Source organism: Argopecten irradians, chromosome 6 (genome assembly GCF_041381155.1).
Source record: "Argopecten irradians isolate NY chromosome 6, Ai_NY, whole genome shotgun sequence".
Taxonomy (NCBI): Eukaryota; Metazoa; Mollusca; class Bivalvia; order Pectinida; family Pectinidae; genus Argopecten; species Argopecten irradians.
The window spans coordinates 11,108,121-11,125,108 of NC_091139.1; the positions used below are offsets into that span (position 1 = coordinate 11,108,121).

General features: G+C 32.3%; 1 protein-coding gene across 2 annotated transcripts; it reads left to right on the forward strand.

Annotated features, from left to right (window-relative positions):
• The first annotated feature begins 124 nt into the window (after positions 1 to 124).
• On the forward strand, positions 125 to 14,785 carry LOC138324970 (small glutamine-rich tetratricopeptide repeat-containing protein alpha-like). Of its 2 annotated transcripts, none has more exons than XM_069270275.1 (12): positions 125 to 236; positions 3,164 to 3,272; positions 3,761 to 3,879; positions 4,202 to 4,283; positions 4,827 to 4,926; positions 5,361 to 5,465; positions 5,856 to 5,994; positions 6,405 to 6,506; positions 6,850 to 6,887; positions 7,254 to 7,319; positions 7,790 to 7,899; positions 8,591 to 14,785. In XM_069270275.1, the coding sequence occupies exons 2-12, from the start codon at positions 3,173 to 3,175 to the stop codon at positions 8,626 to 8,628; spliced, it is 999 nt and encodes a 332-aa protein (XP_069126376.1). In that variant the 5' UTR covers positions 125 to 236; positions 3,164 to 3,172; the 3' UTR covers positions 8,629 to 14,785. The 2 variants fall into 2 exon arrangements, with proteins under 2 accessions (XP_069126376.1, XP_069126377.1); XM_069270276.1 differs by having other exon boundaries at positions 142 to 236; positions 3,167 to 3,272.
• The last annotated feature ends 2,203 nt before the right edge of the window (positions 14,786 to 16,988 follow it).

Below are 16,988 nucleotides of genomic sequence, written 5' to 3' on the forward strand. Positions count from 1 at the left end.
AACAAAATATGTATTAAAATTAAGTCATTTTATTCAATCGATTCATGTTTTCTTTAATTATGTTATTTTGTTCTTAGATATTACGTGTTTAGTGGAGTCGTAAAACATTGGATTTAGGTACAGTTTTTGGTTAATTTCCTGTCTTTAGCTCGTACTTCCGGTCTATTTTTGTCAACCGGTGTGGTGTGCATCAGAAGAAAATTCGAGATTTTTATTGAAAACACGACTTTTTAAAGGTAATTGGTATATAAACTAGAAGAAACGACCATTTTTAACATGTATACACAGAATGGAAGGCAAGTTATTTCACAAAAAATGAAAGTAACTGAACTGACATTCAACTTCAAGTTGCAATCTCAAAATTATAAGAATGTAACGTAATGTGTCCTCAGGCTGTTTCACATACCTGATTCATTGTATCCATATGGTTGTTAGTAAACAGGTGCTATATTGATCATACGTATACATATGAACATGCACTAATATGTTCATCAAGTCAGTGACTGTATTCATTACCTTTAATATCGAGCTAAATTATTCTTATCAGTTCCGAAGTTGGGGACACAAGTTACATTGATAGAGGAGGTTTAAAAGTTTTACAGGGACAAAATCTGTCCATTCTGAGGGGCTGAAGATCTATTAATATTGAGGTACCGCTCTGTTTATGGTAGTCATTTATATAATAAACGCTATTGATGATTGTAAAAACAATGCCTTACCTACTACAGTTGATTATCTAAGACTAATTAAAGTGTTAAGTTATGACCACGATGTCTTGATTTCCAATTGACCCGAGAATTCAATGGCAACAGCATGAGAGAGACATCTGAGAGCATGGTTTCTACCGATCGCAACATCAAGAGATGTATACCCTTGACACCTCCAGTATAATGGGACGATCACAACCAGTGATTTTGGCCAGGTTGATCTAGTTTGAATGTATTTTTTTAGGGGAGAGAGACTGGAGAGTGTGTGTGTATGATACACAAACATATCAGTCAGCCATCTGTGATCATGAGTGACTGGCTAGCTGAGCTGTGAATGAATGGTTAGTTAGCTTAACTGATCTATATACATCATCAACAAAGCATCTGTATCTACTTAAAAACAAAGATTTTATTCTTCATATTGCATCAACACTTGAGTAAAGTACTATTATGTCTTTATTTAGATATTTTAATGAATCTTCATATTTCTAGTAAAATTTTGTGCATGAACATCCTTAAGCATATCTAGCAATGCTCCTTACGTAGGGGCCGTCCGGCTGTGAGCCATGTGCAAAAACTCAAGTGTGCATAAAGTCAAAACACACAAGGGATTTACACAGCGATACCGCTTATTATTTAGCAAAACTTGTTACGGTAAATAGTTTTGATCCCTTTGATCTCCCACACAGCTCGGCGACGATCAGTTTGCAAAACGTTTTTGATCAACAACATCGCTCTAATTAAAACCTTCAAACATTGGTTCATCGTGACATGTTGATGGTTCCCTTTCACTCCAGTATTCTGTCTAGACAACAAGGTCCACATGCTAGAAAACATCGAAGGATTTTCGCGTGGAAACTCGCTATAGTCCGTTTCAAAGTTTGCGGCAGTTCTCTTTGAAGTGACGACTGTCTACCTGCAAACTTTTGGTCTATAGTCTGTTTCAGATAACTTTAGAAATAATGAACTTAATAAGGGCGCCCCCATCGCCAGTTACCCGTGCCCTGCGCCCTCTTTAGGTCAAATAAGGTATTTTATCACTAAAAGGCTAATGCAGGTTTTTTTTTACAAGAATTGAAGATGAAGGGGAAAACAGAGAAAAAGAAAACATACCTACCAACCCTTCTTTTTCAAATGGTGTCACTAGAAACGCATTGGGCATTTCCAGAATGGACTTTATATGGTGTCTAGAATTTTAATTTGTTGAAGTCATTGGAAAGGGTGCTATGGTCTTGTAAATTATCATTAATGTTAAAGAGATTTGAAGTCCTGTGACATTATCCAGAATTTGTCTAATCCAAAGGGTTTTTCTATACAAATTTCATGCAAATTGCAATAATCTTATCTTGATACTTAAAGTTATATGTGCTGTAATTGGGCGAAAATTAGGATAAAGTATTTTTTCTTCAGTAATCTATTGAAAACCTTCAGGTTTATTCATGAATAAAGCTGAGAAATTCATTGAAATGGATAGACGAATATATATGATACCTGATAAACATTAGGTACAACACAGACATGATGTAAAATTCTTGTTATTTTTTTTTATACTTCATGTATGTTTAGAGGGAAACATAGATGCAGGAAACACTTTACAAGTAATAAATTAATACTGTAAAATGTGAAAAGAAATTGTAAACAACAATTTGGCTTCATGGTCTGACAGTATGTACACATGCATTTCACTGCGCTGAAGATGTATCTTTTAATGTAATGAATTTTGGCAGAACTGCCAAAAAATCATTTCAGCTCTTATTTGTACTTGTAAAATTTAACCCTTTGCATCGAAACTAATGTAATTCTCTAAATGTTGGTAACTTTCGGTGGTGAATATAACATTTAAGGCACTTTTTGATTGGTGAGTATGAAACATATGGCACATATACCTTTAAAAGTAATGTTCTGACTGTTATTACGATCTATAGCTTGAGCATAATTTACTCGTGTATCTGCCTGAGTGCCAGTACAGTAAAACATGTTTATAACAAATTTATGGTTATAACATACTAATTTTCATTCCTCGCCAAGGTCCCTATAGATATTGTTTAAAACATGTCTTAAATGTATAGTAAACTATACTTAAAACAAGTGATTTTGTTGGTCCCCTTAGATCTGTTGTAACCATGTTTTACTGTATAGAAGATTGCTCATAAAATGCATTGTGACAAATGAACCATTAAACCAATATGTTTGTTGTTCCGGCGGCATGCAAAATTTCCAATATCACAAAGAGACACAACATAGTTATATATACTGCAGCTTCCCAAAACATACAGACATTCACATGCTACAACACATTGCACACATTGGAGACCATCATTAAATGACCATAGCTGTAATAGGATAACATCAAACCTTCTAGAATTAAACCCAAGTTGGTTGCTCCATAAATTTGTGATTGTAGAATTTTTTTTTCTTTTCTAATCAATTTCAATAATGCTTGTTAAATCTTTCAGTAGACCAAAATGGCAGATGTGAAGAAGTTGGTGTTTTCCATAATGAGGTTCCTGGAGGATCAGAAGGTTACAGGAGAGTTGGATGAAGACTCCTTGGAAAGTCTTGAGGGTGAGTATACGTACTGTTCATGTTATAGTTCTGATAGGTTGCATAATGTTAAATTATAGAATTGTTGGTTTTTTTTGTTGACAAATTAGTTTTTGTTCAGAATATGATTTATATTTTGTTATCGATTGAGATGTAGATTTTCAAATATTTGACATAATTTACCGATATTAATAGGAAATTTAGATAATTATTTGTTTGATATGTAACAAAAGCCATCCACCTCTGGGTCACAAGTTCGAATACCATGTAAGGTAGTTGCTAGTTACTGACCACTGGTGGGTTTCTCTAGCTTCATTTCATCCATTTCCTAGACCAGCTGGCACATCCTTAATTAGATTAATCAAACCAAACTAACGTACCAGGTATTTATATCGGGGTAGTTCATATATTGTAAACGCATTTTGTGGTATTTTTGTAACAACACTATACTAGGTAAGCAGTCTATATTTGACAGAATTTTATAACTTGAGTATATTGTTGTTTAACAGTTGGACTGCAGTGCCTGTCTAATGCCTACAGTATTGATATGACCGATCCTAGTCAGATTGCTAAATACCAGGTACAGAGGAACCTGCTAGATATATTCAACGCACAACTTAGTTTGGAAGTAAGTACCTGGTACATGTCTGGTTTCTGTGGAAACATTTTCATTTATTGTGATTTATTGAAATAATCTATAAGTGCCAATTATGTTTCTTTTCTCGATTGTCATTTCCTCAATTTCATTTCATTATCTGGTTAATGTTTCATATGCTTTTGTTTTTTTTCTTCACAAAATTAGAATCAGCAGTACTGAGAAGTACTTGTACATACATGTACTTGCAGATAAAAAAACAAAGAGCAATTTTTTTCAAACTAATGTCAATTATTTGTAGCACTATATTTAACCTAACTCTATCCCAGAAAAAAAATCTGATTTCTATTTTCAGCCTGATTCTGATTTTTCAACATTATCATTACATGAACCTACAGAGGAGGAAAAGCAGCAAGCAGAAGAAAAGAAAGCTAAAGGTTTGTTTTCATTGGTGATGAAAAATGTGGAAAAAATACTACAAAACATAAATTCAAAGGATTTCATTTGCCAAAATAGTTGTTTAATCAAGGATTTATTTTCATGTTGATTATAAATGCAGTTAGCAACAAACATATTTTATCGAGCATGCTTGTGCTCCATGAATGAATATGTTCATACTATCGTGTGTATGCAGACACAGGGAAGAACTATAATTATTATTCTTTTATTTCTTTACATCCCTGTTTCAGTTTAAGACAGAATAAAGCTGGTAATTACGATCACTAAGTAGACTGCTATATCGTTACGCTAATGTGTACACTATCATGACAAGCATAAGAAGAGAAAGATGTAAATATAATTGTTATAAAATTAGACTGTTAACATTTAAAAGTTTGATGTTATTTAGAGTGAAGAGGCTATTTTGCTTTTTTTTGAAAACATGAAATATCATATCAAGTTACAGGTAATTCTTTCCTTGTACCTTAATTTATCTTTTACATTTTGTGTCTTATTCTGGCATCATTTTGTGTTTATTATAGGAAATGAGTGTATGAAATCAGAGAAGTATTCAGATGCGGTAGAGTTTTACACACAAGCTATCAAGCTCGACAACAAAAATCCGGTCTACTATTGTAATAGGTAAATCATTTTGTTATTATATCATATATTACTTGCTAATGAAGCTGACACTTTGAGCTAGTAGTATACGGTGTAATGGTCATTTATTATATCAAGCTATAAGGATATTACAGAGAATACATTAAACCAATATCTTGTAAAATAAATGGTTTTTAATTGATATCCAAATCATTGATTTGTTGTGTAAAAAAAACAACAACAGAAAACATAAATTAAAATGAGCTTCCTTAAGCTCTCCAACTAACTAGACCACAGTCAAAATTATTTTGTGTGATTTTTTTTTATTCAGGACTGTCATATTGCCATACAATTTTAAAAAACAATTTGTAGGGAAAAGTCATTTAATATTTTTCTTTGTTTTTTAGAAAGTTCAGTATTATGAATGCATAGATATGTAGGTTCAAATGAATTTAATTCATATTTTTGTTTGACAGAGCTGCAGCATACACAAAATTAAACAAACACGACCTTAGCATAGAGGATTGTCAACGAGCACTTTCTATAGACCCCTGTTATAGTAAAGCTTATGGAAGAATGGGGTTAGTATGCCGTTAACAGTCAGCTTACCTCCCTTTGTTTGAGGTTATCGCCCCAACGTAATTATTTCCGAAAGTTCCTGATGTGAAATTACATTTATCTATAAAAGAAATTTATTGGGGGTAAATCTTTACGTAACTATTTACAATTATGTATTAGTAAACCCTCATGATCTTAAAAAATTCTTGCAATAATTCTTATGTATCCTTTGAAGAATAAAAAAATTCTTGCATTAATTTTTATTTATCCTTTGAAGAATTTGTAGATCAAATTGTTATGTTTATTTGAATGTGGAAACAGGAACTAGCACATAATTATCTTCTTCTCTATGATTCAACCTTTAGTCAAAAGTAACAAATTGATATTTGAAATGTAAAATATATTTGTTATAGAATTGCATATACAGCTCTAGATGACCATGAAAGTGCCCTAGAATGCTACAGAAAGGCCCTCGATCTGGATCCAGGCAACCAAACTCATCAGAATAATCTGGAAATCTCTGAACAAAAGCTTAAGGAACGGGCAGCACAGGTATTGTAACATTATTATATGGATAACATCAGCTATGAATGGATCATCTTCAAAATGTATTATCGCTTGATAAAAACTTGGTCTAATCTTAATATCCTTTAAAGCAACTAATATTTTAGATTTCATCGTTGAAAACAGAAGCAAAGCGTTGTGCAACTTACAGGATTATATATATCCTAAAACTTCGACTTCCTCTAAATTACAAAAATTTGAAATTACTGACACACAAGATATTTAACGTTTAAAGTCAGTAAAATGTTTGTCATCAACCATACGGAAAAAGCTGAAGGTATCACATGTGGACAGGAGATGATCGAGATTGAAGCATACACGCTTATCTGTGTCAGTATTTGTAGAGGTGTTTTTCTTTCTGTACAGAAAGTGTTGTCATATAATCACCTGCATTTCAGACTGGTTTTAACCTTGGAGCAGCAGGTATGCAGGGAGGATTACCTGGTCTACCGGGGATGGATATCGGTGCTATGTTAAACAATCCAGCTATGATGAATATGGTAAGTTAGACAGAACAGCCTTTTTTCTGATGTAAATGTTTTAAAACAATCTAGCTTTGATGAATATGGTAAGTGAGATAGAGTATATGTACCTTTTTTGTGGTGTGTAAAAGTGACTCATATGAGGAATTTTCAAACAATTTCAAAAAATTTCCCTAACCTTATTATAAATGATACCCCGATGTTGTTGAATTTCAAAATTTTGTAACATTTTGAATCTTATAAATTCATAGCACCAAGTTTAACATTTGATTTTAAAACCTGAAAACTTTATCACATTTCTTTATTGTCTTTTATTAACAACTGTTTGAATCTGAAATAAGATTTTTTTGATATTTAATAGGCTAGAACATTCATGCAAGACCCAGCACTACAACAAATGTAAGTGTTTTTCTTCTTTATATCATTTGTCATGGTTATAACTGTTTGATGCAATAAAACTTTCTTGTTGAAAGGATCATTATCCTTGATATTCCATGGGTTACTATCACTATCATCACATCCAACCCTAGACTAGTATTTCATAGTAAAACTGAAGGCAGTTCAGGAGCAAAAAACTTACCAATCATAGGCCTGTAGAGATTTCCTTTGAAAATTAAAGAGAGAGCGACACCCTGGCATCAGGACCAGCAAGTTTCCAGATCATGCAGGTTTTATTGACATTTTGTATTGGACAAGAACCAGTTTTGACAAGTTAAACTGTTCATATTTTATCAATTGATGATGTTTTATTTGTGATAACCACAGGATGACCAACATGATGTCGGGGGCCCAGGCATCGGGAAATCAAGGTGGACTAGGACTTCTACAAGTGTGAGTAACCCTGATATTACCATCAATTATCCATCAATATTTGACTTACTGTATGTAAAGTTATATGAATCTATGATTTTCGACCAATATTTGACTTATGTAAGTTGTATGGATCTAGAATTTTCAATCAATATTTGGCTTTATATCTATGTTGGATGTATCTAGAATTTTCAATCAATATTAGAATTATTTACGTTATATAGATCTCAAATTTTTAATAAATATTTGGCTTATGGAAGTTATTTAGATCTTGAATTTTTAATCAGTATTTGGCGTATATAAGTTGTATAGATCTAGAATTTTAAATGAGTATTTGGTTTATGTAAGTTGTATAGATCTAGAATTTTTAATCAGTATTTGGCGTATGTAAATTGTATAAATCTAAGAAATTTTTAATCAGTATTTGGCGTATGTAAGTTGTATAGATCTAGAATTTTTAATCAGTATTTGGCTTGTGTGATATATTTTAGAGGTCAACAGCTTGCTGCCCAGGTACAGGAGACTCATCCCGACTTAGTGGCACAACTCAGGGAACAGATGGGACGGCCGAACGGAGACAATCCCGAGGGCCAGGGTCAGGGCAAGTGTTAAACATGTTAATGTAGAGTTTCATCAATATTCCTTAACTTAAAATTCTCCATAGGAAAGCATTACAGAAGTTAATATAGTTGAAATAAAGCTGATAATATGTTGAGGAGCTTTTCTTTACAGTTACTTATGTTGTAGTAGTGCTTTCCTAATGAGAATTTTAAGTTTGAAGAATTAAAGAATGTTGATGAGACTTGGTTCAGTTTATTCAGAGTGTCAGAGACATCTATTGGTTTGTGATGGAGACTTTAGAATTTCACTGGGCAACACACAGATTACACAATGTTCTCGGAGAACCATAACCAGGCAGGTCTTTAGCCTGAGACATTTTTACACCAACTGTGTCTCAAAAGTTGTGATACTGACTAAGATTATAAGTATATATATATATGGGCAAACCTGTCAATGAATACATATAACATGCAAGAGACAGAGGAAAAATAGTCTTTATAGACAGATAGTCTTTATACACAGGTTAAATTGTGTTAAATTTGGTTATTTTGGGGAAAGTGATCTTTTGAAATTTTGGGTATTTATACAGAGGAGGTCACTAAATCAGGTTTTACTATGTATGTGTTATCACCTCTGATATTTGTCATTTCATCAGAAATTGAAAAAAATATTAATATGGTAATTTTTTGAAAAACAAATAAACGAAATTTTGATGATTTTGTTATTGACAGGAGGAAACCCACCCCCACCTGAACCTCCCGCCCAGTAAACAGACACTGCTTGGACCCATCTCATCTTCTCTGGTCATCGACTCCTGGAATGGACAATACATGGTATTACATTTACTGTAACATGAAACAAATGTCACATGACATAGATAAAAGTCACATGACAGATGTTAGTCTTGACCCAACCACGAGTCATGTGACTGTATCAATAAAGATTCCATATAACATTTCTACAGGATTCCTGAGACTGAGAGCCAGTCATATGACTCCATCGATATCATCACTAGTGTGTGTGGAAGTTTTTTGATGTTTGCGTACCTGTGCGATGGAGTGTGATTGATCCGCAGGCAGAATATCCTGTCCACAAGCGACAGAAATGAATATCTGCTGCGTTATCTCCGCAGGGTCTCCATCCTTCACCTTCAAGTTGACCTGTGATTAGACAGTTTTATGTCTACAAAGTGCTGTGTGTTTACCGTTAATATCCGTGTTCATTGTTTACCAAACATTTTTGAGTAAATATTGATAGGGTGAGATCAGACTTAATTAATTTATGACAAGTGTATTGATACAACTATTATTATAAATATTTCAGTTAACATATTGACGGACCAATCCAGAATCTCACGGGATATAAGAATTTAAGCGCCATTTGCAGTATCATAGCATTTGTGTTTTTTATGCTACGCTCATTCGTTACTGTTAAGTTATTCCAATTATCTTGTGCTATATATTTTTAAATTCACACTTTCCTCCATGTTCATGTCTATCAAAGATATATGTTTAGGATTCTGTATCTGCATATTATAGAGTTATCTGCCCTTGCGAGTAGGTATTTATTGGTATGTCATGTGTTTTTGAGTGTAAAGGCATGGATATATTTCAAAGAAAACATCGTGAAATTTGCTTACAAAATAATAACAACACGATGGATATCTACCCGCAAGGGATATAAGTGTTATATGCAAAGACGGAATAATATTAGCTGTACCATTGTAAATGTTAAATATCACCAGTTACAGTGCCAGTCTTGTGTGAATATTACATTTCTATGATATGGGTGTTATCAGTTTGATGACTTGAGCGAGAAGACACATGCTGTTTTTGGATTGGTCCTCTAAGAATTTTCTAAAATAATTATCACCCATTCATTTAAACTCCATGTACCTTCTTTTTTTCAAAACAAATGTTCTGTTTGTAAAATTTTGTTTGTTTAAGATTAAATAATTGAAAATACATAATAAACTTGTATGTTTATGAAATTTTTTTTTATAACTTTATTCCATTCTCTATTAATTTGTTTGATATATCAAACATATTGATTTTCTTGCCGTTTTAACTGCACCAAGAAGACCAGCATTTTTAATGGTGCTAAATATTTTTGTGTACCTGCATGCAATGGTTCAAAGCCTAGGGTTTCATTCCAGGCAGTTGACAGTACAAAGAGGCTAAAATGTTGTTTTTTGGGTTGTTTTTTTTCTTCATTAACTGGATACAAGATGGTGGTAGAGCTTCATAGTGCTAAGTTTTGGACCTGTTTTTTTAGACATTGCGAATCTTGAAAAATATATATCATATCAGACAGCTAGTGCATCCTGTAGCTTGCTAGCCTCCAATGAAGTAGGTAATTAAAGTCCATTGATGGCCAAAATGCTTCAAGAATAAATACATGTACTTAGAATATGCAAGAGCTGTATATAAATGTTCAGTTCTGATATGTATTAAGAGAAAGAAAAGACCCACACCATATCTGGATTTTGTTTGTAATAGCTTGTTTTAGTGCTCAAGTGAAATTAATACAACAGCAATTTTAATGTTTCGCATACAGATCTAGGTTATTTATAGAGTTACTTCCCTTTGCTTTACTTAATAGTTTTTGGCTATTTACAAAAAAAGTGCTATTAAAATGAAAATACTAATACACACATACACATGTACTGTATTTTACTTTTTTATGCAGTATCACAATAGATATATCTGGTATCAGAAAACTTTAGATGTTCCTTGATTTTCTTGAAGATGCATCGTAATTCCTGTAACCCATAACTCTAAATGTATTTTGTTTCACTTGGCACATCCTTTTATCATTAAGTGCCGTCTACTTATTAATAGATACTTATCAAGTTCAAAATATGGTTAAAATGCAATGAAGCAAAATTTGATTATGAATAAATTAGCCAACATTATGGCCTTTAACTAGTTTAATTTATGTATTTGTAATATTACAATGCATGTGCAAGTATTTGTATACTAGTCAAGATATCCTGAATTCTGTGACTTTTAATTTGCATTTTTTATTTTTCTATACCATCAGTAGATTAATTGGTTTACAAACGTAGTACCAAGCTATTATCAGAATGTGGATTCAAGTTTTCATCATCATTAAGAAATCTTAATAAGCATACTTGTACTGGTACAGAATCATTCATTCAGTGATTTTGTTGTATAATGGAATTGTCAAATAAAATTTTGTGATACATCAGATTTTTTATTCAAATTTGTGATATTTCTGCTGGTTTAACTTAAGTGACTTATATCACTATACATTTTAATATCACTGCCAGATGACATTCTAATTGTTTGGTTACCATGGATACAGTTTCATACTGGTACTATATATTTCATGATGCCGCAGTCACAAATTGTCATTTTCTAAGAAATCTTTCAAGAGAGTACAGAGGGGAAGTTAAGAACAAAAATAAGTCACCAGTTTCAAAGATATGAATTGAGAAAATAAAGGGAAAAAACAGTATGTTGTCAGGATTTACCATTATGTTATCTTTTGTACTCAATAATTTGGATTTGTAATTCCTTATAATGAATAGAATTAACAAAGGAGAGAATTTCCCATGACTTTAAACATTGTACCATAATTTACACCATATTAAGCTTCCTTCTACCGGAGAATAAACAAATGTAATATCCATCAGGAATTTATTGACGTCGTCTGTTGACCTATATAGTGTGATTGCCAGAGGAATTCAAATAATACTGGAATATTTAGATTACTGGTAATGAATTAATCCTTAATATGTAATAATTAATTTTTATTTGTTTTCATACTAAATCCTCTCTGATTGGCAGATGTTTTTTCTTCATATACTATGAAGAAAACAAATTCGAGAATGGCGCGAAAATCTCACGTAATCAAGACGTGGCAATAGAGACGTCAACGTTGGGTATTGATTTAGAAAAAATTATCCATTGGAAAATCAATTAATGAATTAATACTTAATATGTAATAAATATTTTTTTAGAAGGGTCTTTTAAAATAGGCATAGCCTGATGTCGAATCTGTTCGATGAATGTCAATAAAATCTTGTTGAAATTCAAATATGTAATAAATTAACAAAAATTATCTTTAATTTTTGTGCTCAAACTAAATTTAAGTTATTCTCAAACTTCTTTCGCTAATTTTTTATTGGCAGGCTTGTATCTTTTATAGAAAAGGGACAGGTGGGGCTTTCTAGCAGGTAATCCTTATTCTTTGAAAACTGAAAAGAGTGATGGAGAAAGGAAGACATATTCGTAGGAAGGGAATAATATGTGGTTAAATATGGTACATTGTAGTACAAACTAATGTCAATAATAAGTTTTTCTTTAAAAGATTTTCATTATTTTGTTCAACATCCATACAGATGATGCCTTTCAAACTCTGTTTTGTCGTTGCTTTTTAATATATATATATGCAGGGACATTGTGTATCATGAATTCTTTGTATATAAATCAATAAATGCCTTTTGAAAGAGATATACATATTTTTTTCCCGAGATTGTTTATTTATAAGTGACTAATGTATAATCATCAATGATAAATGACTTTGATCATGCATCAGCGTGTCTTTCAGTCCATTTCAGAATATTGAAAGATTTCGATCTGAAGATTTTAACTGTGGTTGTGTTCTTAAAAAATTTATATCCTTGCTTTAATAGAGTAAAATGTGTAGAAAAGACATGGAACATAGAAAACATTTCAGAGTGCCAGTACTAAAAGCGTACATATGTTTAAATGGGTTTTTTTTAGAAGCAAGACATACAAATTATGTTTATACTATATACTATAGCTGATTATTTTTGTGAGTCAAATTTTTTTTGCGATTGTGATAACAGGAAAACCCTGGCTATAAGTTAAAGCTTTTACATAGTTCATCCATACTCAAATGTTTTATGACCATGTCAATTTCCTGCAAAATCGCAAAATATCACCCCTACAAAAATAATCAGCAATACTACAAAAATCAATATGAATGATTGCTATTGCTTAAGTAATAGGTTAATGTCTGTAAAGTAGGATTTTTGCCCAAATTCCTTACCACTAGTCTACACTTTTATTCTGTCTTTGCTTACTACAGAGTTACCTCCCTTACGGGTAAGTATCTGTTGTTACGTCATTATTTTGTGAGTGCAATTCATGTTGTTTTCTCTGAAAAGTATGACCTTGCGCTAGCAAACACATGACGTCGCAATCAATACCTACCCGTAAGGGAAGATAACTCTGTAATATGCAAATACAGAATATGGCAAGTTCAAGTTCGAAACCCACTTGGGACAGCTAGCTAGTTGTCAGGTACTGATCATAGGTCAATGGTTTTCCCATAGTAAGTGCTATTTTTATCCACCATCTCAACGGGCATATCTTAAAAGACCTTGGTTGTTGATTGGATGTAAAACAAAAGCAAGCAAACAAGATTATTAATGAAGAATTGCATTTATTTTGATCAGTATTTTCTACAATGTAACAAAATAAATAAAAATATCGAGCAGAGTTTGGTGCTGTCTGATCCTAATAGTTACAAATCTTGAAGATTCTACAGTTAATTTTAAAATCTTATTTGTGTATAGTGAATATGTTGTATGATGAAATTGTTACTAAGACACAATCAAATTTTGTTTACATTGTATCAAATTTTGTTTACATTGTACATAATGCATGCTTGGATAAGGACCACAAGGAATATGGGGCAGTGAGGTTTGATAGCTTTTATCCTTGTTTAAGTTGAAGTTCAGAGCTTATAAGGCAAGTGCTTTGTCGTTACAATTAGTCATAATTTATACATAATATATTATGGTATTATTGGAAACAAGTTGAATATCATATTGATTTAACTCATTCATCCCTGAAAATTCATAATAAACTTTTCCAGCATATGAATTGGTAGAGTTTAAGTGTGTCTTCGGGGGTGAATGAATTAATTCATATAATATTTGATAATTATTAATGTATGGTGTCAGATTTCATTAAGTTGTTTAGTTGAATAATAAATATGTCTTTTTAACTCGTTCACCCCTTAACTTTCACAATGAACTGTTCCGGCCTTGAAAATAGGGGAGTTCAAATGTGTCCACCAGGGGGGAATGAGTTGATTGACAAAAACATCTCACAATAGTGTTATTACCAATCCTAATACAATGTATCCTATTGTTGTCATGACAACCATTATGGGAAAAGGAATATATTTATGTGTGAGTGTTCGTTGGTGTTATTTTAAGTCAAGTAAATAACAGCATTAGACCTTACAATTTTGTTCAAAGTCTTAAATGAATCATGTAATAGTACATGTTAACGCATTTAAGGTATTATATACCAGTTATAATACATAGCATATTCGACCCAATAAGAGCCCATGTCCCCATAGGCGCCCCTCCCACTTTTGATGCCTCAATTTCACATAATTCCAAAACTATCAAAATTTTATAGGTTTGCAATAATTTCATCTTATTAAGCACCTTTGCATATTTTTTTTCCTATTTTTTAAACGCCCTGTGCGCTTTTTGGGTCGAATATGGTACTAGGATTTTTTGTAACAGCATTGCAATTTCAAATCATAAATAATGTTGGGTACAGAAATTTTATTGGACACCAGTTTGCTTATTATTTGTATTACATTATGCTGTTTTATTTTTTCCTTCATTTTGAAAAAAAAATGATGAATTATGATTATTGAAAGTGGAAATGCTTCATGTACCTTCTGATGGTACTGGCAAAGATGAAATTCATGTAATCAAAGAAATAGTCCATTTCGATAAGAAATAGTCCAATTTGATCAAATTAATATAAATACTGCAAAAGGAAATGTTTAAGTTGCCATTAGTTACAGCATGTAAACTTAGAAAGGCGTTAGTTTAGCACTGCTTTAAAGATAAAAGAGTCTGATAATTAGTTGTATAATTGTGAATAAAAAATATCATTAACCTTTTATTCATTTTACTTTGTAATTTTTAACTCATTCTAGCCTATGATCATCTGATGGTGGGCTATACAAATAGTCTTTTGTCCATCTTATGTCCTGTGAATAGTTAGTGTTTTTGCTATTTCCTCAAAAAAAAAGTGATCATTTGAAAATTTCAGGTTCACTTTTGACCTTAGTTGTTCATTTTCAACTTTGAGAGAAAACAACCTGGTTGACTGACGGCCATCTTGAATTTTCGCAATTGAAGTTTGTTACAGTTATTGCTCAGCCAATATTGAAAGGATTTCCCTCAAACACACATACGTATTACATACAGCAATCCCATGGTTCATATTGCATACTGAATTTAAAGCGATTGATAAACAATATGACCAACTGGTGGCCATCTTGGATTCTGACGATTGATATATTTATTGATGCTATGATTACTCCTATTCCTAGGCCAGGACCGAAATGGAACTCTCTCTTTCACGCGATGGACCCAATGCACCCTAAGAAACCCAGTGTCTTATAATATAACTCCATTACGATTTGTTTTGTTTATCAGACCGTAGGCAGATTAAAGCAGAAACATACATAGAGATTGGCAACTCCTCTACTTTTACGATCGGCAGATGTACCTCTGCATGTGCTTATGGGTTTTTAGATAAACTCTTAAATAGTTGAATATAGAGGAATAACTGTAATTTGTTGTAAAAGTTCAGTAATTTTTAGATGGTTTGAGTACGATTTTGGATAGAAAAAATAATATTTTAACTTATTATTAATAAAACAGAACACACTTCCGGTTTTGAATGCCTGATTTTAGAAAAACCAGGTAAAATTGCTTATTTTCCTGCTTTCAAAAATCATATTACACCATGATATAATGTTTAAACTTTGTGTTGGAGCAAAAAAAATGTTTAAAAGAATTTACTTAAAAGTAGTAAGCCAAGGCAAATGCCTACAAACCGGAGGTCCCTCTGCCTGTCAACATAGACAAAGAAGGAGTTTCCAATCTCTGTATATATATGTTTCTGATTAAAGGCCCACTAACTTTCCGAAAATGTTTTTAAATTTTAAAAATGGAAGGTAAAACGAGAGATTGATAATTTTGTAGTGTTGCAAAAGTTATCAACTTACCATCAATGCCTACACTTATTAACAAATTCATAACAATTTAATCAAAATGTTAATTTTCATAACGTGGGTTGTCTTATGTTTCCCGCCTTCGTCCTAAATACCGCGCATTAGCTGACTATTACAGCACCAGACGGCAAAACAGCGAAATGAATCACCACTATTAAATTAGATTACGCAGGAAATCTTGCATATAGGTTGTAACCTTATCTTAGACCAGCAATATATATTTTCTTACATTACTGTTGTTATAAGTAACTTTTAATTTTCGTTTCGAAAAGGTGGTGGGCCTTTAATGTGGGCAACCAACGATGGTATTTACGTAACTTGCAATTGAGGACAAGACTGGCGGATTTTGACAATTGGTGTTTATAAATATGAATGCGTGAAATCTCAAGTCAATGACGTTCGCATAAAGAAGAGATTATAAATCAAGAAATAGTGTAACTGTGAAGGAAAGAATTGCTAAAATGATGAATAGTTGTTTGAGGGTTGCGCAAGATATATCGGACCATTGACCTTTTGACCATAACTATCAAGGACTTACAGCTTTGTAAGAAGCAAATCAATCCTAATTTTGAAGTTAGGAAATGCGCTTCTATGCTATTTCTATACGCAATTGTCTTTCATAATATTTTAAAGAAATAGTGCGCTCTTAACCGGGTACGGACATATCAGTGAACGCACATACAATGTACATGTATACATATATGCAATCAATGTCGTAAGGAGGTCAAGAAGTGAAAGTGAAGTTATACTTTATTGCTATCCAGATATCAATATAGTTGTTCAACATTCAAAATGCTAGGGGAAAAAAAAGAAAAAAAAACCGACTGATAAGGCATGTACATGTCATATGAGACAACTGATTGTATTGTGTATATGGCTGTGATGTCGCATTATGGGTCCATTTGCAACGGAGTATACATAAATGGACTGATCGGTATAAACCAAAATTAAACTAAAAAATATAATATTTAAATGATATTTGAGGTGCGCTTATATCAAAAGATGAAAAAAAAACGTATTATATACGGTATAGAGTTTATAAGGCTCATCGCGAAAGTGTCGTGTTCTAAACAAAATCTTGGT

What these genes read in the sequence shown, in the direction of transcription:
- LOC138324970 (XM_069270275.1), top strand. Translation starts at nt 3,173, where the DNA reads ATGGCAGATGTGAAGAAGTTGGTGTTTTCCATAATGAGGTTCCTGGAG. An exon ending in CCGGTCTACTATTGTAATAG is followed by an intron (nt 4,927 to 5,360) that starts GTAAATCATTTT and finishes TTTGTTTGACAG; the next exon opens with AGCTGCAGCATACACAAAAT. An exon ending in GACCCAGCACTACAACAAAT is followed by an intron (nt 6,888 to 7,253) that starts GTAAGTGTTTTT and finishes TGATAACCACAG; the next exon opens with GATGACCAACATGATGTCGG.